We start from the raw sequence: 27,890 nt of genomic DNA, 5'->3' as shown, positions 1-27,890 counted from the left end.
TTAATATTAATTTAGCATGTTTGCATCTTACTGACATCATCAAATAAACTTAATGAGACATGGAAACCAAGAAAGTTCAACAGAAAACCAAACCATTCAAAGGTGACCTCACTTCACACAGGTTTTCTAACCATCAAGATAAAGCAACATGTCACTCTGCCTAAACTTTTAAATGTGTAAATAAAAACAGGGAACTCTGGTAGGAAACATATGCTCCATATTTACAGCCTGACTCTGCTCCCTGGACTTTTTCTGGGAAAAAAACAGTGTTATGGAAGATTTTGGTATCCCATTAAATGATTCAGACACAGGCTCATTTCCATATCTGAAGCGTTAGTGAATTGATAGAGGCGTCAATTTCCCTTTTCCATCACCCACCCCCACCTTCACTCCCACTCCCACCTCCACCCATCATCATCTCCCCCTCCTCCTCCTCCTCCTCCTCCTCCCCCCGGCCGGTGGCCGCTTCAAGCTGTCAGGAGAGCAGGCTATAAAACAGAGAGGGACGGGACTGTGAGGAGGCTGCTGGTACTGAGGACAGACACAGCTGGCTATGTCCTGTCTTCGGAAAACTGAAGCTCGGATGATTTAAAACAGGAGACTTTCAAACTAATGACACCGTGAGGAGGAGACTTGGACGCACGGAGGAAAAGTTTCTGTCAGGGAGTGTAGTCAAGTCGCCTTTAAGTCGGCAGTGGCTGTATAAAGAACTCCATATCGGAAGGTTTGAGGGAAGTATTTCGTGGAGAGACCTGAAGAAGAGGAGGGTTTTTGGGATGCTGGTTCCCCGCGCGCTCCGCTCCTTGCTGTGCGTACTGAGCTGCGCGTGGCTGCACACCGGAGCGGCCTCGCGACTCAAGTCTCCCTCTCTGCCCATCCAGTCAGAGAGAGAGCCGGTGCCATCCAAAGCCGTGTCAGGTAAGAGACGCCACACATGTATTTAAAACGTATTAACTTTGTTTCCTTTGGCTGCAAGAAGGAGCTCACCAGTGTGTGAGGTAGTCCACAAAACACAGCAGCAAAACTGTAGGTGTAATTTTCAATTCAACTAGTCCTGGAGATTGTGATTCTGAGAAACTGTAAAGCGACTACATATTTTCAGTTAATATAGGTGCCAATCTATAATTCGGCTGCAATCAAACACAATAACAACACTTACACAACAGTTTAAACCTTCAAAAGTAGTCAGCCCTCCTCCGCAAAATGTTACGAGCGAACACACGCCGAAGGGGGCAGCAGCGAGCTAAGAGCGACAATTAGAAGTCACGATTAAAAAATGAGTGCTGCCATTTGTCATTACAGTCATGCCGAATTACTTTGAGGACACCATTACTGTCACCTAATGAATTTTAAGTATGACGGATGCATAGTTTTGCTTAAAAAACAAGAACTCTTTAAATTAGCAACTTTTCTGGTGAAGCCTGGCGTGTTGTGGTGCGTGCTGTGCCAGGTTATGACCCCAGTTGAGCCGCTTGAGAGCTGCACGCCAAGTGTCGCAATAGCCCGGCTAGCCTCTCTTTAAAACATATTAACACACATCTTTTAAAGTAAAAAGAGCCTCCTCTTCCTCCTCTGTGAAGGCATACGTACCAAATTTTGTGAATCCCCATTTCCCTTGAATTGTTCTCCAGCGCCTGAGTCTCCTCATGTGTAAACTAGAGGCAAACATCTGAGTCATAACCGCAGTGAATGCCATTTGATTCATGTGTGAAAGCCCCTGCGCACAGAGCTGCTTGCGGTTTTCATAAGGTAACTAACTGTGGAGTGGAGGACTGTGGGAACTCCACGGTCACCGCCGCCTCAACGTGTAATTCACTGCTGGAAACTGTAATCAATCGACTTTCCATTACAAGCATTGGCTCCTCGCAGATGATTTATTTCAGCGGAGACACGAGTTGCAGGCAAAGCGAGCGGCTCACAGTTTGGCTCCCTGTAACTGCACTGGACTGTTTAAAGTGTGGAGTCACTTTAATGAAAGAATAATGCGAACCAGGTTGGTAGCAGTGAGAGAGGCAGGCCATCAGCCCGAGTGGAGCTGGCGAGGGGTAACGTCACATCTGTGTGTGTGTTTGTGTGTGTGTTTGTGCACACACACACACACACACACACACTGCTCACAGGCAGTTATCCTAACCAAAGATCACTATAATATTCCTGTAGGAACACAGCGTGACTAACACCCAATTATGATTGTAGTATAATAATAATATCACTGAGAGCTGTTTTTATCTCCTGCAGCATCAGAACACAGTTCAGTCTCTGTATATCCACACAGTGATGTGTTCTTTATATTTATGGCTCTGCTCCAGCTCCAGATTTCTTGTGAAACAATGTCAACAATGTGCTGACCTTCAGCCCATTTTATCTTTGTAAAAAGGCTTCAGTTCCTGCATAGTTTATCTCAGGGGTTGGCAACCTGTGGCTCCGGAGCCACATGCAGCTCTTTAGACCCTCTCCAGTGGCTCCCTTTGACATAAAATTAACTTTCATTCATATTTTCATTTGTCATTGTTGTCGGCCTCAAGTGATTATTGCAGTCTTCGATTGTAAAAATACATTGAATTAAAAAATGTTTTAACATTTCATCAACTAAAATGTGCGTCATATGTCTACTTTTTCAACTTATTCTGACTACAACCTCGTCACATGTCCACGTTTGGTCATGGACTTTCCACGTCCACATGTGACGTCCAAGGTATCTTGGGTGTGTTGGTTGTTGACGCCCTGGGACACTGTGTCAACTTCACACCTGTCTGTTTTCAAAATACACTTCCGTTTTCACAGGAAATGTACAGTTTGCATACAGTCTCTTTCAAAATAACCACAAATTGACTTTTTTTTTTACCTTCAACAACAAACAGTCAGATTTAGGAGCAAAAGAACAGGGTTTGGCTTTGTAATCTTACAGGACACAAACACCTATCTCCTGGGTGAAAGTCCATGTTTGTTGGACCCAGCAACCACCACTCCCACTGCCATACTCAGGCTTTAGTTGCCTTAATTTTCGTTCATGTCCTGCTACATTTCCCCCTGACGCCAGGTTGGCTTTTTCTGAAGTTTGCTGAACTTCAGCATCAATGGTGAGTGGAGTGGAGTCTCTCTAACGAGGCTAACTAAGGTTTACAAATCTAAAATAAGGAAAAGTCTCAGAGGAAAATAGAGGATTTTATAGTGTGTGAACAGATTCATTTGCTTTCACCATCAACGCTGCAAAGTTAAAGTGCCAAATAATTCTAAATACAATACACTGCAGGGTAATTACCTTGTAGTAAATCCATAGCAATGCAATTATTGGTATACATTTTGTGGCCCCAGGCAGATTTTTGGTTTGGTTTTTTTGGCTAATAATGGCTCCTTTAATAGTAGAGATTGCCAAACCCTTGGGCTGTCTGATGTGGATGTTAACAAAGTCAGCCTGTAGCCTTTATAGCTATTGTTTCATTTCATTTCTGATGTTGGAAAACTGATGTACTATGTATGGTATCAACTGTAATAATCCTTTTAATATTTATACAGCATTTCTTACTAGGGGTGAAGAGCCACGATACGTTATCACAATTTTTTAGCAGCAAAATGTATCGAGTAAACTGAAATAGCAGTTGACTGTTTTATTCTAGTTGGTTACTAATTTGTATTTGTAATGTTAATCATTTATATGATAAAAAATCAATACTTGGCACTGTGTGATGATACCATACTACGCTGTATTGATTTTCTCCGCCCACCCCAACCTCTTACCTCCTACTGCTTGTGTTTACGGTCATACAGCACATACAGCATGCTGTCAAACTTTATTAAAATGCTTCATCAGATATTTTTCTTAGCAGTAAAAGGCTTTGACCTACATTATGTATTTCTGGGAATCTCTGATAATCTTTGAGTGGAAAATTGAATGTCTCCCTCGCCTGCTCATGGATCATTTAGATGAGACAGGATGCGAGGTTCAGTCCCAAAACTCATGAGGCATCCAGCGAGTTTCGGTTCCATCCAACATGCCTGGGCAATGAGCTATGCAAGATTTATTTGTTGTGAAATATAAAAAGGGGGTACAGTGGCCCAGTCTGCAGAGCCTGTCATCCTGCATGTCTGACACTTCATAAAAGCCGTGTAGTCGCACTTTCTCTTGCTCTTAAAGAACTTTGTGTTAGTCTGATCTTAAAATGCCTCGACTAAATTCCTCTGTGATTCACTCGAGCACAATTAAAAAGGAAAAACCTTAACACATAATCATAATTTTACTGCGTCTGGTTTGGTGAGAGCCAAACAGTGATCATAACTCCCCGATGTTTGACCTGCAGACAGCCATGTGTAATCAGCAGTGTTTGTGTTACAGGATGCTCATTCGGAGGTCGGTCTTACTCCCTGGAGGACACATGGCACCCAGACCTGGGGGAGCCCTTCGGTGTCATGCACTGCGTCCAGTGCCACTGTGAAACTGTGAGTTCTGTCTGAGCGTGGCTCCTCTCTACACGTCCTCTGTGCAGTCACAGGTCGAACCAGCTTGCTGTGTGTTTATTAAGCTGACTAACGCGTCTGTGTCTCTGGTGTTCCTCTGGCAGCAAAAGAGTCGTCGTGGCAAGGTGTTTGGGAAAGTAAACTGCAAGAACATCAAACAGGACTGTCCAGACCCAGACTGTGACGATCCCATCCTGCTGCCAGGCCACTGCTGCAAGACCTGTCCTAAAGGTAATCATCTGCTGATCCAATCTCACCACCTGCTGGCCCTCAAAGCGTCTCAGTCTTCTTTTACGTGTGATCCAGATTCTAGCTCTCTGAAATGCATCAAACAGTCAGCTGAGAAAACAAGTGAGCTGAAATTGCTGCAGGGAAAAGGGAAAATTAATAGCTCTGAGAGGAGGGGATGCTATGGTTTTCTTTTCCACGATTTTTGTTTGCTCTTTGTTTGATTCATACCCTCTCTGTCTTCTTCTCCTCCATCTTTCCCTGTTGCACTCCCACTTCTTTGCCCGCCACCCCACCCTCGGGTCAACTAGTTAGCCTTCAGAGCAGCTGTTAGCTACAATGAGCAGGTCAATTGATTTCCCATCCAGCCGCATCAAATGGACATTTTCTCTAAGCAGCCACAACTGAGAGTACCACCCATCTACTTAGCCTCATTCACATGTCGCCACTTACCTTGTCTCCACACACTGCTGCACACACAATTCCACCTTATTAGAGAATTAGAGCTCCCCCGCACATGCTCACACACAAACACACACACACACACACGCACGCACGCAGGGCGGGTCGTCATGCTGCACTGTTATTCAGCAGATTGGGTGTTTTTCTATGCTGTGTGTCTGGTAATGGAATGGAAAGTAAAGGTAAAGCAGTGTGTGGACAACACTGTGCTGTGTGTGTGTGTGTGTGTGTGTGTGTGTGTGTTGTGGTCAGGTTTTAAGGAAAAGGTTGAGTGTGTTTGTCTTAGCTTTGGCACCAAAGCGGCTAGTATATTTGTGTAAGTGATGGAAAATGGAGTCTGTGTATGTGTTTGTGTGTGTGTGTGTGTGTGTGTGTGTAATGACTAGTGCACCTGAGGATACAGTGTTGCTAACTTAAGTGGGGCGAAGCGAGAGTGACACTACCCAGAAGCCCTTGAGCATGCCCAGTGGAGCAAAGGAGTGAGGGAGGATGATGAGATTTGAGATTTGTGGGTGGTGTGTGTGTGTGTGTGTGTGTGTGTGTAGGTGTGTGTGTGAATCAGACACCAAGACAGAAAGCAGACAGTCCAGCTGAGCTCCTCAGAAAACTGCCTCGGAGAAATACAGTTTGTGGCTGACTAACACCCAGTGTGTGGTTTTCTTTCTTAAGATCAAGTCAGTGGGGCTGTGTTTGGCTGAGTGAGCATCGCTGCATGTGTCACTGTGTGTGTGTGTGTGTGTGTGTGTGTGTGTGTGTGTGGAGCAGTTAGGTCTACACATTACATCAAGACGCGCAGCACTTTCTGTGGAACAGCGGGTCATTGTTGGGATCGCACGCCAGTGTCACTCGCAGTTCTCCTTAAGCTCTTCAACTGCAAGAGACTCGGCTGGTTAGTTACCCCTGGCCGAGACAGAGGAAGTGAGGAAGACACAGAGAATGTAGCCGTCAGCACTGAATTGAAATTGCTGTCTGACGTCGTTCCTTATTACCATCTTTTGCCTGTCTGCCTGTAATTCCTACCTGTCTGTCTCAGCCTCGATTTGTCACTTTTTCTCTGGCTGCACATGTTCACATATTTCACACTCTTCATCCATCCTGAAAACATAATCAGGGGAAAAAAGGAGAACTGATGCTTTGGTGTCATCTGTGCGCCAGACTTTGAGAACGATGTAGCAGAGTGTTTGGAAATGTTTGGGTTCACTTGGTTTATCTTTGCAGATACTAAAACAGATTCAAAGGCAGACACGAGAAACCAGAATGCCACTACTGCTAATAGTATTTCTACCACGAAATATAAAGATATTGATTTAGGCCGAAATTCAAAGGCTAACATATCTCTACTGGGTGTCAGCAAACCTTTTTAACTCTTGTCTTTTCCCTCTCCAGGTGACGATGACAAGAAACAGACCGACTCTGTGCTGGACAGCTTTGAGTATTTCCATGAGAAGGGAAAAGATAAGGAGGGTGACCTCCATAAATCATACAACGACCGATCCTACCTGAGCTCTGAGGAGCTGGGCGCAGGGGAGAGCCGCACTGGTGAGTAGCAGCAGCCACAGACAGGTGGACAGACCACCAACACAGACAATAAAACCTCCAAAATGTAAATTAAACATGCTTCATTCATGCAGAACTCACACATGCGTGCACATATGCACACACTCAAACACAAAGCACAATAAAAACTCCACAAACAGGAATGTTTATCATGGCATGTGTTAGTAATTACTCATCTACTCTTCTCTCCTCCTGCAGACTTTGTTGCAGTATTGACAGGAGTGACAGAATCATGGCTGCCCAGCTCCAACGGTGTTGCCAGAGCTCGCTTCTCTCTGACCAGAACTAGCCTGGCCTTCTCCATCACATACCAGAGGTAAGACACACGGCGTGTCACAGCTGAAACGTCCACGTCTGTGATTTGTTTTGTAGCTTTAGTTTGGAGGTGGTGCTCAGCCGTAGCAGCGTCACTGCTCCTCCTTTCCTCGGCAAATATTTTTTTAAAAAAAGGTGACAATCTGTCATTTGTGGTAGCACTCAGCATTAAGAAGTAGTTCACTAACAAAGACAGCGACATATGTACGATATAAGAATGGTTTTATTTGGATGACTGGAGGATCAGAGATCAGCGTATTGAGCATTTACGAACCCGTGGGCCGAGACTCAGGGTGGAGGACATGTCTCTGTGAGCTCCTTGCTGCGTAGTCTAAGTGGGCAGAAGTTCGATGCATAGATCAGCCTCTCATTGGACGGAACGAGCCACCCGCTGAAGTCCCGCCCTACCACCTCCTTTACTAACTTTGTTTGATCTGTGTTTGATCTTGCGGGGATGTAGCCATTTTTCTGCCATGGTTCGCGTCCTGTAGGTGATATTTTTGTGGGCGTGTTACACCAAAACCTGTTTCCCCCCGGCAATATTTTTGCAAGCGCACCGTTGCTGTGGCACCGCCAAGAACGATTGTGATTGGTTGAAAGAAATACAAGCAGCCGGGGCGTTTTTTTCTCCAATCTTAAAGTGAGAGTCGGCCCAGCTAGACCTTTCTTTTCTTGACAAAGGTCTGGTGAGCGAGACTACTTGCTGCGTAATCTTCCAGGGGTTCATATCCAGGACCACGTTGTTGTGAGGCAAGGGTGCTAGCGGCTGAGCCACTTTGCTGCCCTGGAGAAGAAGGGTTTGGGGTGTGGGCTCATGAGAACTGAGGGTGCATTCTGAACCTCCTACTTTTTCGTTTTACTTTTAGTATGCACCGCAGCTGCCCTTAAAGAGCACGTACTGTTGCATGCAGTATGCACACACTACTTCCCCATAATGTTACGCCCTGAACGTTGACCCTCTTACTCATACTATGTCTGTTACCATGGAGATAAAACTAAATGCCATTCACCAAGCTAGCACGAAATGGAGGTCAACACAGAGAGCTCTGATGTTATGTTGCAATTATAAGTGCATACATGGTAGAGTCTAACACCTCTGCCATTGCTGTTTAATACCTGTGTTTGTTTGCTGTCGGTTATATTTATGATTATTTTATTTAATTAAACATTTAATATTCAGTCACCTGAAAGCCCATTGTGCAGAGGATTGTGGGTCAGAATGGCCATGAGAGCATACTACAAAACCTGACTACATGTAGTAGAACATCCTGGTATTTTTGGCACACTGCATTTGATGTACTGAGTTCTGGGACATACTAAATCTTTTCCTGGCGTATTATATAGTATGCAAGTATTTTGATTGGAACGCACAGCGACACAAACAGAGGGGAAAGGGTTGGACACACCTGTAAAGTTCACAGCAGGTGATTGAATTGATGAGGTGCAGGTGATTTGAATCAGCAGGACAGAGAAGCGTGGTCTCGCTGCTTAACCTAAGTTATCACTTCATCACAAGTAGTGAGCTGTAGAAAAAGTGTCCATTTTGATCCCTCTGTCTTCCCTTCCTTTTCAGAATGGACCGCCCGAGTAAAATAGCCTTCCTGGATTCAGACGGGACGACTGCGTTTGAGTACAGAGTCCCCAAGGGACAGTCAGATATGGTAAGACATCACATAAATAGAAATTTGTCCCCTGTTGCTTCCATTAGTGTTGTTTTCGTTATGCGTGCTGTGTGTGTGTGTGTGTGTGTTTCCCCAGAGAGAGAGAAGTTAAGTACTGGTATGATGAATGCTCTCGCTCCATGACTCTGTGCTCAAACTCTGACTTCTTTTCCCATAACTCACTCTGCAATAATAAACGATAAACACATGCACACACTGTGACACTGGCTCCTTGCTTCACTGCCTCTCTCTAAACATCCCAAACAGAGTCTGATTACAGTAAACATCAACACTCACTCAGTCACTCTGAGAGGCTGCTATCAGGTCAGAGGTTAACAAGACTGAGTTTAATAAAAGGCCAATATTATCCTGATAAATCAGTAATGTGATATGTTGGTGTAACAGTAGTATCCGTGCGTGCGTGTCCACACACTCCCTCACTACACATCACTTCCTGCCAAAACACACACGTCTCCTCCTTCCATTTCAGGCTCGAACACTCTGTTCAGCGAGGCAGGAGCCCCCCTAAATACAGGTCCCAGAAATTGGCCTATTATTATTTTTAGATAAATGTCAGTGTCAAGCAGCAGAGGACCTCAGAGAAAACACTCCAACACAAGAAAGGAATTGAGGGGGGGGGGGGACTCTGCTGGAGCAGAACTTTTAGACAGATTTTTCACATGTTACATCACTGCTAAGCAGGGGGACAGAGAGCATCGCTAATTAAAATGGAGATTACCCCTGAACTGAGAGTTATGAGGTGCCGGCACTCGGCCACATTTCTTCCCTGGGCTCCCAGGGAGACGCAGTGGCTTTATGTTGAAGGTTTGCAGCCAGGGGTCGAGAGTACAGTCACATGGTTTGATGTATTTAGCAGATGTGCATGAGTTGTCTGTTTGGATATCTGTCTCTCTCTGTGCTGTTTCCATACTGCAGCTCACCTGCCTGTGTTTTTGTTTGTGTGTGCAGATCTGTGGAGTGTGGAAGAACCTGGCAAAGCCCGTAATGCGACAGCTGCAGTCTGAGCAGATACGCGTCAAGATGACCACATCGACGGGGACACGAGAAGAAGTGGAGGGGAAGATCATCAAACACAGGGCGCTGTTTGCTGGTGGGTGTGCATGCATTATTTTTTCCTTTAGACATGTGTGTCTTTGTGTTGCAGTACACAGTAAACTCAATATTTACAAAGCAGCAGAATTGTATATGTTCTCACATAATCTCACAAAGCCTCGCATGGATTAATGCAGCTAAAAAGTGTGGGCTTTGTTTACAGATGAGTATTTGTATAGAAGTTGTGTAAGAGAATACAGACACTCAGTGTGGTAATGTGCACATGTCTTGTGTACAGAGACTTTCAGCTCGACGCTGACATCGGAGGAGGAGAATTCAGGCATGGGAGGCATCGCCATGTTGACGCTGAGTGACACAGAGAACAACCTCCACTTCATCCTCGTCCTTCAAGGCCTCATCAAAGACAAAGACAAAGGTGAGACGCGAGACACAGAAGGATGAGTGTGGAGAAAATGTGGGTTTGACAGACAGAACTTCAAAAAGTCCAGACTAAGATTTTTCACCCCTGCAAGGGCAAATGTTTCCTTTCAACAAAACACCTGCAATACCTCCACTGAAAGAAAAAGTTAAGAAAACACCGGGCAAGAATCCTCATTTGGGATCTCTGTTGCCATGTCAGTCTATCAGTTTCAGCCAATCCCCTCTGAGTTTTTCTAAACCACTGTTGAGGTGTTGACCTTTTTGACAGACATTAATGAGAAACCTGTCTCTCTCTCCTCAGAGCCCGTCGTGGTGCCCATCAAAGTCCAGCTTGTGTACCGCCAACACATCCTGAGGGAGATCCGAGCCAACATCACCTCTCACGTGAGTAACAACGTACATTAACCACCAACTGTGGCGGTGATACTCACCTTAAGGCCCAGACACTCCAAATCCACATCAAAAAACCAGGGGCGACAAAGGCAGACTGTTGTGACACCTGGCAACTAGCACGTATGTTCTGCACCTGAGAGAAATAACTCTTCATACCAGCAGGTGGTGGTAGTCTGTAACATGCTCATGTTTAACCCAAACAATGTGTCATGTGAGTGCAGTTGGTTGGATCGAGGTCGGAACACCTCACCACAAACCAACCGCACCAGAGTTCCTTTGTAACCAGACTGAGACCACCTCTTCAAGAAGGTCTCGGTCTGGTTGTTTTGGTGCACACCTGAGTGTGACTGCTGTGTTCACACCTGCCCAAACAAACCACACTGAGGGGGCAAACCAACTTGAGTTCAATTCCACCGAACCAGCTCAATACAACATTGGTACGAGCTTTGACCATCGGCTCATGCTTCTTAAATTCATCTCCTGAGAAACAGCCCTCCTCTTGTCTCAGTCCGATCATAATTTAAGATTTTAAAATGCTCTTTCCCCTCTCTTGCTGCAGTAATCTTTATTTGTCTGAAACAATCAGCTCTTGAGATAAAAGTAAGACCCAAAGGAAACTTGATTGGCTCGTAAATGAGCCTGCACAATTTCAAAAATGTGTCCCAGTGATCAAATTCAAGTGTCAGTCCTGTATTTGATCTGTTCTCAGCAAAGGAACTCCTGCTGATTTTCTAAAGAGGGGTGGAGGTTAGGAGAAACAGATCCAGATTTTGTCATCTCCAAATAAGAAGCGCATTTATTTCTGATTAGACAAATACAAGAACACTTCGATCAGCAACATTTTCCTCTGGGAAAGCTTGTTGTCCTCAAATCTTCGCAACACCCCTGACCTCCTGTCTTTTTCCAAAAGTGGCCCCTGCTCTGTGGTTCAGCATGAGCTTTTCACAGCTGATGTCATTAGTAAAAGCTGTGCAGCATTTTCTACCAAACATTTTTATCTTCACATTTGAAAACTTGAGTGTTTCCCCCAAATTATATGGAAAAACACTCCTGGAATAAGCCAGCATTCAGCCTGTTCAGTGGGAGGGTTGAGGGAAAAGTGTTATCTGGGACAGACGATGAATTAAGGAGCAGGACTGGAGGAGCAGCGGTGTTGCTGTTGGTTAGGAACATATGACACAGCAACACACTCACACTCCTGGTTCCCCTCCACCCCTCCGCTCCGAGACGGATGTGGTTGGGTCACCACATCCTAACGCTGTTGTCGGGGACGCTCTGATCACAGCTAACTACCCTGAGACATGACAAGAAAAATGGATGGAGAGGGAAAAACAAGAGCGGGGAGAAAGTGTGTGAGAGGAACTTTTGCAGGAGACAGATGTGAGCAAAGGATGAGAGACACAGAGGAAAGAGGGGAAGAACGGGGGGGCAGAGAGGATGGACTGCGTACACACTCCTCACACATGTCAGTGGTTAGTGGTCTGTGGGCTGAGATGGATAGAGGGAGGAAGGAGGCAGGAGGAGGAGTGATGAAAGGCGGGTCTGTTTTTAATTCTGCCAGGAATTGCGTGAAGGGCCGATGCGCCTCTTTCAGGCCGAGCAGTGAGAGAGACCGTCCGTGAAAATATGTGAAAAGTTCGAGCTCAGCAACTGGCTCATGACCCCTCCAAGTGTCCTCGAGCGAGACGCTGAAACACAAAACGCTGACTCATTTACAGTCTAGCTGAGTAACAAGAGAGTGCACATCGTTTGTAGCTGAAGATGATACTTGCTTTTATTTGTACGTCTCTGAATACACACACACACACACACACACACACACACACCAGCCGAACATCTGATTTTTAAATGTGTGAAGTCATTTTTTACAGGACCGGTAATCCTGACAGGGTTATTGCTCCACCTGATTTATGCAGGACCCAAATATATCCCTTTGCACCTCACTTAGCTCTCATTATTCTGCCCATTCAGTTTCCCCAGTATAAGTCACCTTCCCTCTGCCCAGCCTCGTCTCTGTTTTGGCTCCTCGCTGTGTGGATTTATGGCACATGTATATTTATATTGAACTGAGGCCCTGAAGCCATAAAAGTAACATTTCTTCAACACGCTCGTACATCTGTCCTATTACTCCGACATTTTTCAGCGTCCTGACCGCCCCCCCCCCCCCCCCCCCCCCCNCCCCCCCCATCCTTCAGTCTGCCTGCTCGAAATTAAACTTCACTCAATATGAAACGTGTTAAGGCAATGCGAGCCATATTTTCGCCCAGGGTCCAAGTGTGCACTCGTGAGCGAGGTTGATTTAAAGTCATGTGTCTTTATGTAACAACTGTTTGTGCCCTTAATGGTCTCTGACTCTGCGATGCGTTTGTGATTGCTGAATTAATCTTATCTGGAGGAGATGGTGCTGCTCTGGGATCTGTGCGGCTCTCTCATCTCTGTTTGCTATAAACTGAGAGGATAAGTTCAGTTCAGTTGGCGACGTGTCACCAGTCTGTCTTTTGTCTAAACGCATTGGGGTTTGGTTGCCCTGGTAACACGTCAGTGTTGTACTAACAACATGTCAACATGTCCTAAAAACATAATATAACATTTTCGTTTCTGGTGTTGAGAAGGCATCTATTTACATGGAACATGGTTTTATATTTATTCACTCACTGACCCACACGTAGCAGCTCGAGCTAACTGTTTCAATCTGTGCAGGACCCGGACTTCGCGGAGGTGCTGACGGACTTAAACAGCCGGGAACTCTTCTGGTTATCACGTGGACAGCTGGAGATCGCCGCGGCAACCGAGGGTCAGGATCCCAGACAGATCTCTGGCTTCATCACCGGCAGGAAATCATGTGACAGTAAGTGTCCGGCTATCAAACACCTTTACACAGGTGAACTGAAACCTTGATATGCTTCCACGCTGGCGATGGTCCATCTGCCGGTCCCCTTCTTGTGGGCTCAAGCAGACCTTGAGGGAATGTCCTCAAATTTGGCACAAACGTCCACTCGGAATCAAGGATGAACTGCATAGAATTGGTTGGTCACAGGTTAAGGTCAATGTGACCTTGCATCCATCCCATTCTCATCAGTACAATATCTTAAGACAGTCTTGAGGGAATGTTCTCGAATTTGGCACAAACGTCCACTTGAACTCAAGGATGAACTTCAGATTTTGGTGGTCAAGGGTCAAGGTCACTATGACCTTGCATCCGTCTCATTCTCATGAAACCGTTATCTTAAGAAGACCTTGAGTGAATTTCCTCAAATTTGGCTTTAACATCCACTTTGACTCACAAATAAACTCATTAGAATTTGGTGGTCAAGGTCACTGTGACCTTGCATCTTAGTCTCTTGACCATGATTACTCAAGAAGGCCTTGAAGGAATATTCTCCAATTGGCACAAATGTCCACTCGGATTCAGGGATGAACTTAAGAATTTGGTGGTCAAGGGTCAAGGTCATAATAACCTTGCATCTGTCTCACTCTCATGAAACCGTTACCTCAAGAAGGCCTCGAGGGAATTTTCTCAAATTTGGCACAAACATCCAGCTGGACTCACAAATAAACTGTTTAGAATTTTATGGTCAAGAGTTAAGGTCACTGTGACCTTGCATCTGTCTCTTTATAGTGAACACAATAGCTCAAGAAGGCCTTGAGGAAATACCCTCAAATTTGGCACAAATGTCCACTTGGACTCACAAATAAACTGATTGGAATTTGGCGGTCAAAAGTCAAAGTTAGAACAAATTATGGCAATATTTTTACACAAATGTCTAGTAGGATAAAATGATGACATTTCATATCCACAAGGTCAAAGGTCAACTTCACGGTGATTATTCAAGATCCTATCTCAGGAACAGCAGGGGAGACATTTGGTCACTCAGTTGGTGACACTAATCTTTGGTGCCTACTTTGAAACTGTGGGTGTGTGTGTGTGTGTGTGTGTGAAGCGTCCATGTTTTTAGAGATGGATGTAAACTGTAACAGCAACTTGACGGCTTCGCGGAGGCATGTAACCGCAAGATGGTAATTCTAGTTTGCTTCATGTCTCTCGTCACGTTATCCCAGCGAGGTGGTACTAAACACTGCAGAGGCAACAAACACAGAGGTTGCTAAGAATGTGTTTTGCGTTGCAGTTGGTTTGTGCGAGTCCATCTGTGGCTGTTTTTGTCATTCGCCTCTATAAATACTTCTTCTCTTTCTTTCTGTCTCCGTCCTTTCAAGTCTTATCGCTGGGGGAAAACCATGTTTATAGACCTTCTGTTTGACTTGGTGGCCCACCAAGACTGTGTATGCATGTCTGTCCATATGTGTGTGTGTGAGTGTGTGTGAGAGAAAGACACAAAGAAGGAGAGACAGAGGTTTTTGGAATGTTGTGGACGGCCCAATCGTCTCAAACTGTTAAAGCACACACATATGGCCTTTTCATGGGACACATACTTGAACGTGAACATTGAACATTGAGGTGTCACTTTGAAACACTTTAGAAGATGCTCTCGTTGTCTTAACACGCTCAAAATCAGACACGCAAATATGTAAAAGTCCAAGTTTTACACACCGACAGGCAGAGGTGCTGCCAAGGTCACAGTCTGCTGGTGTTCCAGTGCTGTGATTAACAGCTTGACGTTATGTGTGAAGAATTCAAACCCAACACACTCCTCTCCCTCTCCTTCCTCCTCCTTCTCTTTCCCGCTCTCCTTCTTTCCCTCCACGTCTCGATCCCATCATCTGCTGTCCTCTTTGTGTATCCTTGGCGTCATTCCTCCTCTCTGGCTTTTTTCTGTCTTCATGTCATTTTCAAAAATTTTTCTCTCTGCGTTTTTCTCATCCTTCTCTGTTACTCATTCCCTCCTGTCCTCTCGGCTCAATCTTTTTAAGCCCACTGCATTCAACAAGGGTTACCTCATCCTAAGGCTTAACCTTGGGTGGGTTTTGTGTGTGTGTGTGTGTGAGTGTGTGTGTTTGCCAGACAGTGCAACAACATGTATGTTTTTGCCCGAAGGTCACGCAGGCAATTACACGAGCAGACACGCCTCCTGGTTAGTGGTTCAATTGAATCTGTCCCCTCAATGACTGTTCCTGGGTGAACACATGACATTAGGGGAATGTGAGTGAGTGTGTGGTTGCAGAACGTGAGGGAATGTAACGCGCCCCCTTTCTCCCCCTCCCTCAAACAACCAGAAAATTTCAACATGACAGAAATCATTGCCTCATCTCGCATGCTGTCAGGCTGGAGTGTAGTTTAGGGGAGACTGAGGGGGGAGAGTGATGGTTTAAGATAAGTAATCTGAGCAGGAATGTGCTCTGAAGTGGACTTTTGATATTAATCTGTCTTTGTCTGGCTCAGCTATTCAGAGTGTGATGTCCAGCGGTGATGCACTGACCCCGGGGAAGACAGGAGGCGTGGGATCCGCCATCTTCAACCTCCATGATAACGGCACACTCGACTACCAGGTATGGATTTGTCAACTACATCTTTTTGTTACAGTTGATTATAGAAGAAGACAAAAACCTATTTTTTTCCTAAGGTTAAGTCACTGCTACATCTGTGTTGTAGTTTTTAACCATCTCTCCCTCATCCTCCTCGTCCAGGTCCAGGTCGCAGGTCTCACCAGTGAGTTTGTTGGCCTCACTATCGAGTTGAAGCCGCGGCGGCGGAACAAGCGCTCCGTGCTTTATGACCTGACGCCAGAGTACAACAAGGCCACGGGTCAGGCGCAGGGCAGCTGGAGTCGTCTGGAGGCTCGACACATCCACATGCTGCTGCAGAACGAGCTTTTCATCAACGTGGCCACGACTCACAACCAGGAGGGGGAGCTGAGGGGGCAGATCAAGGCCCTGCTCTACAGCGGCCTGGAGGCACCCAGGCATGGTACGGATCAATGGATGCGGGGGGGGGGGGGAAGGGCAGGGAGGTGGGAGGGAGGTCATGATATTCATAAGATAGCTAAAAAAAACGTGGGATTGCTTTCTAGCAGAAAAATGTAACTAATGTCAACATCTTCCTCTCTTCCAGAGTTGCCCGTCCCTCTGGCCGGCCACTTTGTGTCGCCCCCTGTAAGAACCGGCGCCTCTGGCCACGCCTGGGTGTCAGTGGACAAAGAGTGTCACCTGCATTATGAGATCGTCGTTGCGGGCCTCAGCAAGGCCGACGACCTCACCATGAACGCCCACCTCCACGGCCTGGCTGAGATCGGAGAGTTAGACGACAGCAGCACAACTCACAAGAGGCTGCTGACCGGCTTCTACGGCTCACAGGTACGTCAGCGTACACACACACACATACATACATACAAGACAAATGTATGCAAATATACACACTCAGACACACTCTCCTATCTCTCCTCCAGGCTCAGGGAGTGTTGAAGGACATCGGTGTTGAGTTACTGCAACACCTGAACCAGGGAACAGCCTTCATCCAGGTCAGCACCAAGACCAACCCCCGAGGAGAAATACGAGGACGGGTACGTGAAGACAAGCTGCAACTTTACATTCAGATGTGGTTCAGTTATTCAGTTTAAGCCAGTGTCTTCTGTTGATAGAATAGGCCAGGGTTTTCACTCAGGCTTTTAGAGCTGCAAATGTTTCTAAAACAATTTCATGAGTCTCTAATTCAGTGAAGAGTTTTAGTCTCTCATTATTACATTCATTGTAGAGGCAATGACGTGAACACACACTGAGGAAACATTTTTGACATTTTTTGGCGTAACAAGAATTTAAAGATCGCAGATTTTCTGATAAAATTATGAATTAGCAACTTAAAATGGGGAAAGAAATGCAAAACCCACACCTACACCTACAGCACCAACTCTGGACAAGCGTGACAAAACCATTTCCCGCGCTGTTCCATCTGTTTTACCACTACAAGAAAACCATTTTACAACCATGACACAATAAAATGCCAACAGTGCAAGCAAGTCCACCTTCACAACGGGACCCAACAAGGAGGGATTGGGTCAGTGGTTCCCAACTGGTCCAGCCATGGGGTCCCAATTTCTCCTTATTCATTAGTTCAAGGTCCATGTCGCCAATTTTTTACACTTCAGAATAAAAGCTCTGGATTACATGATTTGTGCTTGAACTTTTGCATCAAAATATTGATTTATCATAATGGGGGAACCGTGATTCAGAAGGTAGAGCTTGGGTCCACTTCTTGGAAGATCCTTAGCTCTTCCAGCCTGCACATCTCAGTATCCTTGGGCAAGGCAATAAACCCCAAATCTCTCCCAGTGGCTTTGCCATCGGCGTGTGAGTGTGTTTAAAACTGAGAAGCAGATGGCAGCTTGTATTGTAGCCTTGGCCACCGGAGAAAGGGTAAATTTGGCATGTAGTGTTAAAGCACTTTGAGAGGTCAGCAGACTAGAAATGCACTATACAATTCATTTTCTGTAACCGCTTATCCTATTGGGGGTTGTGGGTAGCTGGAGCCTATCCCAGCTGACATTGGGCGATAAGTGGGGTTCACCCTGGACAGGTCACCAGACTATCACAGAGCTGACCACTATATAAGTGCAGGTCCGTTTAATATGGGAAACACTGAGGGCACAAGCTATATTACACATTTCCAACCTTAAATTGCAGCTAAACTGAACAAATCTTTTCAAATTTAAAAATGATTGTGCCACAGAGTGCTAAAATGTTAGCTCATGCATTCTCAATGTTAGATACAGAGACGGACGGTGCCTTTTGTCTGCACCTCCAGAGATTGTGAAGGCAGTGTGGAGTAGCTCAAATGAGATACGACTGAAGGAGACGGCGAATACTTTTAAATAATGGTGGAACAGAATAAATCTGTAACATAGTGAAAAGAATTCTCCGTCCATATGGCTGCACAGACCACCACCATCTACAACACTAGCTCCAGAGGTACAACATTACAACCTCCACCACTGTCTCCTCATTTATTGTTGTGTATAACTTTTGACTTCGCCCTCTATTGCCATCTGTTGGCTGTATCTATGCCAACATAAAGGACGTGTGGAAGTATGACGGCAGTGATGTTCACGATGTTTGAAACGGACATATCTATTTTCGTACGTGAGTAAGTATTAATGAGCCTTAAGATGTGAGACCAAGGAAAAAAGATCACTTTGTAGCTCCTAACCTGAGATGCACCAGTGAAATATATTTGTTTACATTATAAGTCAGTATAATTTAGCTTTTGCTACACCCTCATCCCCTGTTGGCAATAACAACACAACAATAAACTCTTGCATGGAAAAACACAATAAAGTAAAATAAGTGATTAGATTATGAAAGAAGAGCAGCAGAGTCCTCAGGGCCTCCTTTAACCATCTGAGCGTTTACGTGTCCATGTGATTGCTCTCTCAGCGCTCAGCACTCAGCAGCCGACTCAGACACACACTTTCACTGGCAGGTGCTGTCTGCCCGGAGACACTTTGTTGAAGAAAGTAAAAGTTTTATTGGGGTTCAGAAATGCTCACAAACGCAGCTCTCAGTCGGCCACAAACCTCTTGGCAGCTCCACAGGTGTAGCGGTTGATGAGTTCTTTAGGCTAACAAAGAAAGTGATGACACACACACACACACACACACACACACAACAGAAGGGTCCAGCTGTTTTAATAGCAAACAGGTCCAACACATAAACAGCCATCTGCTTGAAACGCTCCATTTAGGAACAATTAACAAATCAGCTTGAGACCAGCCTTGAGTCAGGTGCGGCCAACCAGTCTCTAACGTCCTAACCACCCGTTATCTTTCTTTCCTCCCTCTGCTTCTCTTTCATTTCCCCCCTTTTATCTCAACACATTTCACCCACAACCACCTCTTTACACTGTGCTCTTGTTTTCCTTTTATGTCCTCCACCTCCGTCTCTCCCTTCTTTCTGTTCTCCGCACATTTCCTGTCTCCAGGTCCACGTGCCCAACAACTGTGAGCTGGGGACCAGGGCGGACGTGGAGGAGGCTGAGTTTGACGACCTCTTTGTGAAGGACCCCGAGGAGCTGAAGAAAGACCCCCATACCTGCTTCTTCGAGAACCAGCACCAGGCTCACGGCTCCCGCTGGACTCCCAACTACGACAAGTGTGTCTCCTGCAGCTGCCAGGTAAACACAACAAACACAGAGGAAGCAATTAAATGTGTTTGTTAAAAGAGCTCTTTGATGGTTTAATCAACTCGGAGGCATGCTGTGGCACTCAGTGGAAGAGAGGCTGGGAGTTTGTTTGCAGAGAGCATGTTAGGACTGAATATTGTTTGTCATTTTGTGTCTAATACAAAACATACCTCTCATCTTTGTTCTGCAGAAGCGAACTGTGATCTGTGATCCGGTCATCTGTCCGGTGTTGACCTGCACCCGCACCATTCAGCCTCAGGACAAATGCTGCCCGATCTGTGATGGTAAGACGGGACAGGTTTTGGTTTTAAATGAGGTGCATGAATATGTGACATTATGTTTTATAGCAGTAATGCTGCTTGGAGTCTCAGGTTGTGAGCAGATTTTATTCTTTTGGGTGAATTCCCACCGTGCTCCTGACAGAAATCATAAAGTTGAAAACTAATTCTGTTTTTATGTCTCCATTTCCTTTTTCCTGTGCAGAGAGGAAGGAGCCCAAGGATATGAAAGTTCCAGAGAGGGTGGACGAACATCCTGAGGGTAGGTACTACCTCTCCTGTCTCTGACTGACGCGTCTTTTTTAAACTATTTTTTTCTCTAAAGGCTTTTTGTATTGTTTCTACATGTCTTAACACTGTCTTCCTTTCATGCAGACTTTGAATCATTCAGGCTTTTTCTCGCTGACTGTAACATTTTTTCGTCTCTTTCCTTTCTCTCAGGTTGCTACTTTGAAGGAGACCAGAAGATGCACGCCCCAGGAACCACGTGGCATCCCTTTGTGCCTCCCTTTGGCTACATTAAATGTGCCGTCTGCACTTGCAAGGTAAATATACACCACTAAACCCGTTCACATCTGGCTGGATTTACTTTCCAAAATCCCTTAATGGATCATTTATCTAGAGTCCAAAGAAACTGAGACATAAATGCATTTCTCATAAGTTCGACCTCAGGGAATGTTCAGACTTTTTAACTATCTGTGTGGAAAAAGAAACAAGTCAGCTGCATTTTATGCTGGAATAAAATGAACTGCTGCTAACCTGCTAATGCTACATTACGTCCACAGGGATCTTCAGGGGAGGTGCACTGTGAGAAGGTGACATGTCCGGTGTTGACCTGCAGTCATCCCGTAAGACGTAATCCCTCCGACTGCTGTAAGGAGTGTCCGGAGGAGGAGAAGACGGCTGCAGGCCTGGAGCACAGCGACATGATGCAAGCAGATGGCCCGAGGCACTGCAAATTTGGCAAGAACTATTACCAGAACAGTGACAACTGGCATCCCTGGGTGCCGCCGGTGGGGGAGATGAAGTGCATTAACTGCTGGTGTGATGTAAGTAATGAGGCTCCTGAGAAATACGAGCCTAGAGTAAATATTATTTCTTTGCTGACATGTCACTTAAATATAGTAAAGTTGTTGGTTATGAGGACGGCTGGAAGGAAACTCATTAAAAGTTAATTAATTCTATTAATGTTTTGGAGTGCAATATTAAACCACAATCTTTTTATTACAGCACTTAAATGATGAATCAGTTCACAGAGAGTTCAGACTAAGTTGTTCAAACATAAAATACGAGCGCTCTGATCATGATGATCTAAAGCCTGGACTCTGGCAGGGCTGTTGTACTTTTGTCTAATTAGAGTTCAAAGCTGCTACGTTTATATGATCAATTGGCCAAATGACTGAGCACTATGAAACGGGTTGCTCACAGAGAATTATCGCCAACTCTGCCGTTCCCTCCGATCTACGCAGCCTTTTAGCATCCTTCGCCTCACTGTTTTGGTTTTACAGCCTGCAGCTTTACTGGTTTGGCTCACACTCGCCGCTCTCATCAACAGTTTCCAGACACAGCACGCAGATTCTTTAAGTAAAGAGTCTCTGGTAAACACATTGTGCACCACCTGCCCAGCACCAAACAGCACAGACTGTGTGATGGGGCCTCTGCGAAGTCCGTTTATTACGCCGCCTTTGCTTTATACACAGAACCAAACAACATAAAGCTGCCCCAGTGTAAAATTTTAGTACGGTCGGCAACGCTTTCTAAACAATAACAATGGCATAACATTGCAATATAAATAATTTACCATCCCTGTAATATCGCGGTTGATGTGGCCCTCTGCTCGGAGTGTAAGGAGCTCCCAGACCTCAGTCAGTACGTTTACATGCACAGTAAAGTCGAGCTACAGTTACAGCTCAACGAGGCCATTTAACTGGCCTACTGTCCTTGTCCCAGTATACAAGCACGGGAGGGGAATCGATTGATTGATCTAAGTATGTGCGACTCCTCTACGATAGGTGGAGATATGCCCCCTTTCAGCTTGTTAGTATTGGACCTTTTTCCTGTTGACCTATTACGTCACAGACCAAACAATGGACAAACAAGTTAGCTACGGTTAGCTAGCTGCTAACTGGTACCATGGTGGACAACTTTACAGCTCTGTACATTTCGTCTGTCCAAAAAGTCACGGCTCTGGATGTAGATTTCTCCATGTTGTTACCGGCTTCTTCTTCTCTTACACATTTAATGCTATTGGACTTCCGAGTCAAAGCCCGGGGCGGAAATTGTGGCACATGCTCAGAGCACCTCGGCCAGTTTGGGTCTGACTGACTGTATACATGCAGGAGTCACATTATCTGGGTGTTTTAGTCCAACTTAGTCCGAAATTTGATTTAGTACCATTTTAATTAGACTAAAATGTTTACATGGATTTTAAAAGTCCAGCTTTAGTCAAACTAACACAATAAATCCATTTTCTTCAATGTCATGTAAACGTACTGCCCCGCAGTCTGTGGCTGCTGTTCTTCTTCTTCGAGTTAGCTGCTAACTGTTTCTAGCTGCATTATAAATCTCCTGACAATGGGTGACATGCATTACACATCTTTAAAACATCACACTGATGTTGCCTATGACATTGTCCTGCCGGCTTTCCATTTTACATTTTGACACTGTCATGCTTAAAGGCGAGACAACTATGTCCAGCGCAACATTCCCGCCATGAACAGGCAGTGTAAAAGGGGCTAAAGTTAGCAACTAGCTGGTCGACATAGGGAAGCATTTAGCTGCAAAATAGCCATAGACTTTTGTCATAAGTTGGTGGAGACCAAAAGCAGAGCTAAAACAGAGTGAAGATAGGACTACAAATAAATGCTAATGTTGCTCCGTGTCTTCTGGATGTGTAAACAGGCAGCTGTTTGCTAACATGTTGGTTATATCAACTTAAAACAATGCTAATATGTCAGTGTTGTGTTCACAGCTTGTTGTGATACGTTCAGGTCACACCACCTTGTGCTTTCTTCTCATCAACCCTCCATATTCCTCTCTTATTCTCCACAGCATGGTGTGACGAAGTGTCAGAGGAAGCAGTGTCCAGTACTGACCTGCACCAACATCACCCGCAAAGAGGGCGCGTGCTGTCCTGAATGTCTTGGTAAGCAGTGAACACATACGTACACAAACCAGTGACAGCAAAGATGATCGGTAAAATATACAGAGAAATGTCATTCATTTACACAGTTATTTAAAAAGTCTTCTCTTGTTTCGCTGTCTTGATGATGATGTTTCAAACGCGGCATAGATATAACGTGATTTTCCTGCTCTCCATAGATTCCAAAGAGGAAGACGATGTGACGATGAAAGCTCCAGACAAAAGGCGAACCCAGAGACAATGATCTGTGTGGACCCACATGAACCACCCTTTCCTCCCTGATGGACCCAAACCCAGAGCTGCACACTGGGTCTCCCCACCCTCCCTCCCTCACCTCACCTCACACCCACCCTGTTATCAGCTTCAGGATTGTAATGAACAGAGAGGAGCAGAGATGGAGACAAAACAGAAATTCTCTAAAGACTCGTTGAGTGAAGGGATGAAGCTACGAAGAGGACCAACTGGACTTTACAAACCTTTCGCCTTCTGCTTCCTGCCGTCCGTTTTTGCTGGAATTTCTTTATTGCTCAGTTTTCCAAACAGGACAAACGGTATATATGTAGAAATACAACACGGCTGATGAATGGGATCCTTCCGCCGTTGGTCCGGCTGTTTTGAGGGGCAAACTTTGGCAAGATTGTGCGAGTTGTATTTCATCGACAGGGCTTCTTTTTGAAGTACAGCCATAGCTACTGTACTGTAGCTCTCCCTGCTCTCACTGGATAGAGGAAAGTGTTACTTAAATTTGACTGAATGTGTGTGTGTCTGTGAGCGTGACTGTGTGTGTTTTATACCATTAAAGAATACGACCATTTGGCAATACAGAAACAGTAAACTTCCTGGTTGGCAAAGCAGGGTTAAAAAACAGTTTGGAAACTGGGAAACAGTGCCATACCCCATCTTTTCTGCAACTTTGATTCATTGTAATATTTCCACTCAGTCACGCAGCCTGAAATGGTTCAGCTGGTTGTTATTTCACTGTCATACTAATAAGAGCTTTGCCTTCACCTCCCGTTGCTTCTCTGCTTCGGTTGTTTCTATTTCTGTTTTGAATTAAGTAATATTTTATGAATTTTCTATCATTGTCGTTTATGAACATGGAATATGGTTTGTATTTTGTATTTATTGAATGGTGTGGAGACAAAATAAACAGATGTTTGTTGGTAAATGAGGGAATACCTGTGGGTTTGTTTTGGACGCTTCGGCCAACTGGCTCCCCCCCTAATAACCCCTCCCTTGTTTCTGTTTTTGAGTTTATATCTTGGGTTTTCATCTGGAGTCTTTGGGATTTTAGTTTTCCACTTTGTTCCTTTTTTTCTGCTTCTTTCTCTTCGTGTTTTTCTTTTTTCTGTTTTTCACTTGTGGAGCTGTGATCACAGAGGATGACGAGCCAGATTGACCCAACTCATCTTTCACTTTCTTTCTCTTTCACCATTGTCAATTTTTTTCCTGTTAGGTTCTTCCTATCCTTGTTGTATCCTTTCTCTATCTCCTCTCTTCCTCACCCTTTAATTTCCTGTTGTCTTTTCACTATTTCTTCTTTTCTAGGGTGTAAAAAATTCTTTCCTTTCTTGCCTTTTCTTTCCTTTTGCTCTCCTTTCCTTTCCTTGCTTGCTTTCCTCCTCAGACAGTGACCACATGTGCTCAGCAAGGTTTTGTCCCTTATGTACCTCCCCATGTACACACACACACAAACACACACACACGGTGCAGACAGACTGAAACATAAACACGTATTCACAGATGTACACATGTACAAACTCTTGAATCGGGAACACACACACTGCCAAAGGGCAAGCAGAATCTTTTCCAATACATACACACACACACACACACACACACACACACACACACTCTCACGCACACACTACCACACTCTGCTGGCCACATTCAGGTACTGCACCAAAAGTTGCCTCCTAAAAACCAGCTGGTGGATAGAGCTTCTGAGGGCACCTGTTGACCTCCCCGAGGCAAAGAGCAGTGTGTGTGTGTAAGTGTGTGTGTTTACACACTAAAGGCATGTTGTAAAGTCATCATTGGGCCAACAGGGAGAGGTGTGTGTGTGTAGGGGGGGTTTCAAAGCCGGATGGTGGAGGTCAAAGGTTAAGCATTCTGAGGTACGGTCTGTGGTGGCCTATGAAGGAGCGTGAGACGTGTACCAGCCTGAGACATGCATCTGCACATGGTCGTGTGTGTGTGTGTGTGTGTGTGTGTGTGTTACTGATTTGTAATTTAAACAGTATCACACACAGACAAGTCCAAAGAAATGATAGAAACCAAACAGCTAACAGGAATTAGCCCATAGCTATGTTCCCTCTACGTCTCCAATGATTTCTCTTAAGAAAATAAACATTTTTGCTTCAGGCTTCTTTTAGTTGCCCAAAATTATTAAATCATTTTCAACATGTCAGAGATGCAACACGAAATGTTCGTTGATAAGAACAGGCTGCTCTCCCTACGGCTTCTTCTTCGTCTCTCACTGACACCTCCTCGGATGTCTGTTTAGTCTATTAGTGATATGAAACATTCGCCCAGCGCTGTGATGAGCTATTCGTCTTATTTATCACTATAATTAAATTTAAATCAGAGCCACATGTGATGAACTGGACTCTGATGGCTTTTCTTCTTTGTTGTTGAAGAAAAACATCTCGCTGTTTTATTTAAAAGGCTGGTTTGTTTATATTTCGTTATTGTTTTTTGTATTGACAATCCAAGTTTGTAATTATGTTTTGGATGCAAAAAAAACCCTGGATCTCAAAAGTCACTGGAGTTTGGCCGAGAAACAGTCCTGCTGATAACTCCCTCGTTAACCACAATTCCGATGCATGTACATGTGGAAACAGTAGAGAGCAGTGAGAATGCTAGGGTGACCATATTTTGATTTCCAAAAAAGTGGACACTTGGCCCGGCCACGAGATAGCCTACTTAAATGATACTTGCTAATTTTAATATATTTAAAGTTTATATGTACGGATAGAAAATTCAGTTATATTACAAAATAATATCTCAGAAATTCAGATAGGTCCCTATAGATAGGGGACACATTCACACACTAGAGGGTCCCGACAGGTCGGGCCGGGTTTGGTCAAAAATGTATAAATTGTATTCGGGCTCGGGTCGGATTCGGTCAGCTTTCAGTGAAAATGTAGTGTAAAAATAAATAAAATCCTATTGTCTGTCCTGTTTATTGCTTGGGCACTGTTATTTACGTGACAACACCTGAACATAACACACACACACATTGGCTGTTTGTTTCTACCTCTACCCTCGCTGGAAGCCTCGGACCTCCCTCCTCCCGCTCCCGTCTCAAACACAGAGGTCTCCCTCTCCGCGGAGCACCCACGGCGTACGCCCGGTCTGTTAAATAGCCTGTAACCATAACAACTGTGTGACACAAACTCAGTGCTTTAGTCATTAAATAATGTCGGGCTCAGTTCGGTTTTGGACAGAAATATGCAGCCGTGCTGCACTCTAACACACACACAAACACACACACACACACACGGAAAACCGGACATTATCATCAATTTATAAACACCCCCCGGACGCCCCAGACAGGACACAAAAGAGGACGTTTGGTCAGCCTAGAAGCGTACAAACTTCCTGCTTGTTGTTACCCTGCCAGAACTAAAAAGAGAGTTTGTTTGAGTCTGTTTATTTTTTATTATCAATACCTTTACTAAACCGGGAAGTCCCACTGAGATTGAAAATGTCTTTTACAAGAGAGACCTGGTCGAGGTAGCAGCCGATCAAAACACATTAAAATGCAACGTATAACACAAAAATCCACAATAAAACAAGTATGTACACCTCTCAAAAAAAACAAGCACATCTCCATCACAACATTCTTTATGATGCCCTTAAATTCATATATGTGTATCTAATTATAGATCTTTATGAACATTGTTTGATGTCCAAGGTACAGAGTAGGAGAGTGCAGTTTTCCCCAGATCTGTTAAAACCCAGGGTACGTTAAAAAGCAACCACCTGGAGGAGCGTAGCTGGAAACTACCAGAGCTGACACACAGAAGGGAGCAGAGAATATTGCTTTATAAATCAAAATATACCAGTGCTGCTGTCTGTGAGTGGTCAGTGACGTCCAACCCACCAAATCACAAAGATCTTTAACTATGGATAGGCCCTTATCCATCAAGCTGCATAGATGCGTTTATTTGTCATCCCTGTGTTTCCTGTCTCATTCTGGTAACCATTGTCTCGTCTCGTTTGATATCCCACGTCCTGCCAAGTTTCCCTCCTTTGTGATCACTTGCCCTGCCCTGATGTGTTTCATCTGTGTCTCATTGTCTCACTTGTCTGAGTTTATTTAAGTCCCTGTCTTTCCCTCCTTTGATGTCGGATCATCTTCACCTTTGAGGAGTCTAAGACTTCCAGCGTTTCCCCAGTGTTCCTTGTGTGTGTGTGTTTTTGACCCTTTTTGTGTGTTGATTTGGACACTTTGCCTGTGTGACTGACTGTCCCTGTACCAATCTGAGCCTGATTAAGGACACTGAAGTTTCATCTGAGTTTGTGCTTCGTGAGTCCTTCCCCAGTTTGTGCTTGACATATCTGACCATTGTGTGAGTACAATGTCCGTTGCTCCGACCCCGGCCTGTGTCTAGGTGGCTTGTGTGGTCCACAGATCAGCCCTTTTGATCTACAGCCATCCTCATACCCTCCCAGCAGCATCAGTGATGATCCTGATGGCTCTCATGCTGTGCTGCCTCTGATCCTCAGCAACTTGAGGGCCCTGCAGAGGGACTGGTCGACAAATCCTCGGCAGCCGGTCTCAGTGGGGTAGCATCGGGTCTTCCATCCATGGCTTCAGCATTTGCCTGCGA

The 27,890-nt window shown here is 45.0% G+C and overlaps 1 protein-coding gene across 1 annotated transcript; it reads left to right on the top strand.

Moving 5' to 3' along the window:
• Nucleotides 1-485: 485 nt before the first annotated feature.
• Nucleotides 486-24,220, top strand: chrd (chordin). The gene is made up of 21 exons (XM_050066969.1): nt 486-918; nt 4,334-4,437; nt 4,560-4,686; nt 6,532-6,684; nt 6,901-7,018; nt 8,591-8,678; nt 9,648-9,789; nt 10,030-10,167; nt 10,474-10,556; nt 13,266-13,413; nt 15,904-16,010; nt 16,149-16,428; nt 16,573-16,814; nt 16,907-17,020; nt 19,432-19,623; nt 19,823-19,916; nt 20,116-20,172; nt 20,352-20,455; nt 20,696-20,959; nt 22,962-23,055; nt 23,232-24,220. The coding sequence occupies exons 1-21, from the start codon at nt 777-779 to the stop codon at nt 23,294-23,296; spliced, it is 2,856 nt and encodes a 951-aa protein (XP_049922926.1). The 5' UTR covers nt 486-776; the 3' UTR covers nt 23,297-24,220.
• Nucleotides 24,221-27,890: the final 3,670 nt, after the last annotated feature.

This window comes from Epinephelus moara, chromosome 2 (assembly GCF_006386435.1).
Source record: "Epinephelus moara isolate mb chromosome 2, YSFRI_EMoa_1.0, whole genome shotgun sequence".
NCBI lineage: Eukaryota > Metazoa > Chordata > Actinopteri > Perciformes > Serranidae > Epinephelus > Epinephelus moara.
Note: the sequence above shows the minus strand (reverse complement) of the source record. Positions and strands in the feature narration are given on the sequence as shown.

Coding starts and splice junctions, on each gene's coding strand:
- chrd (XM_050066969.1), top strand. CDS start 777: ATGCTGGTTCCCCGCGCGCTCCGCTCCTTGCTGTGCGTACTGAGCTGC. Junction 4,438..4,559: donor TCCAGTGCCACTGTGAAACT/GTGAGTTCTGTC, acceptor TTCCTCTGGCAG/CAAAAGAGTCGTCGTGGCAA. Junction 16,815..16,906: donor CCGGCTTCTACGGCTCACAG/GTACGTCAGCGT, acceptor TCTCTCCTCCAG/GCTCAGGGAGTGTTGAAGGA.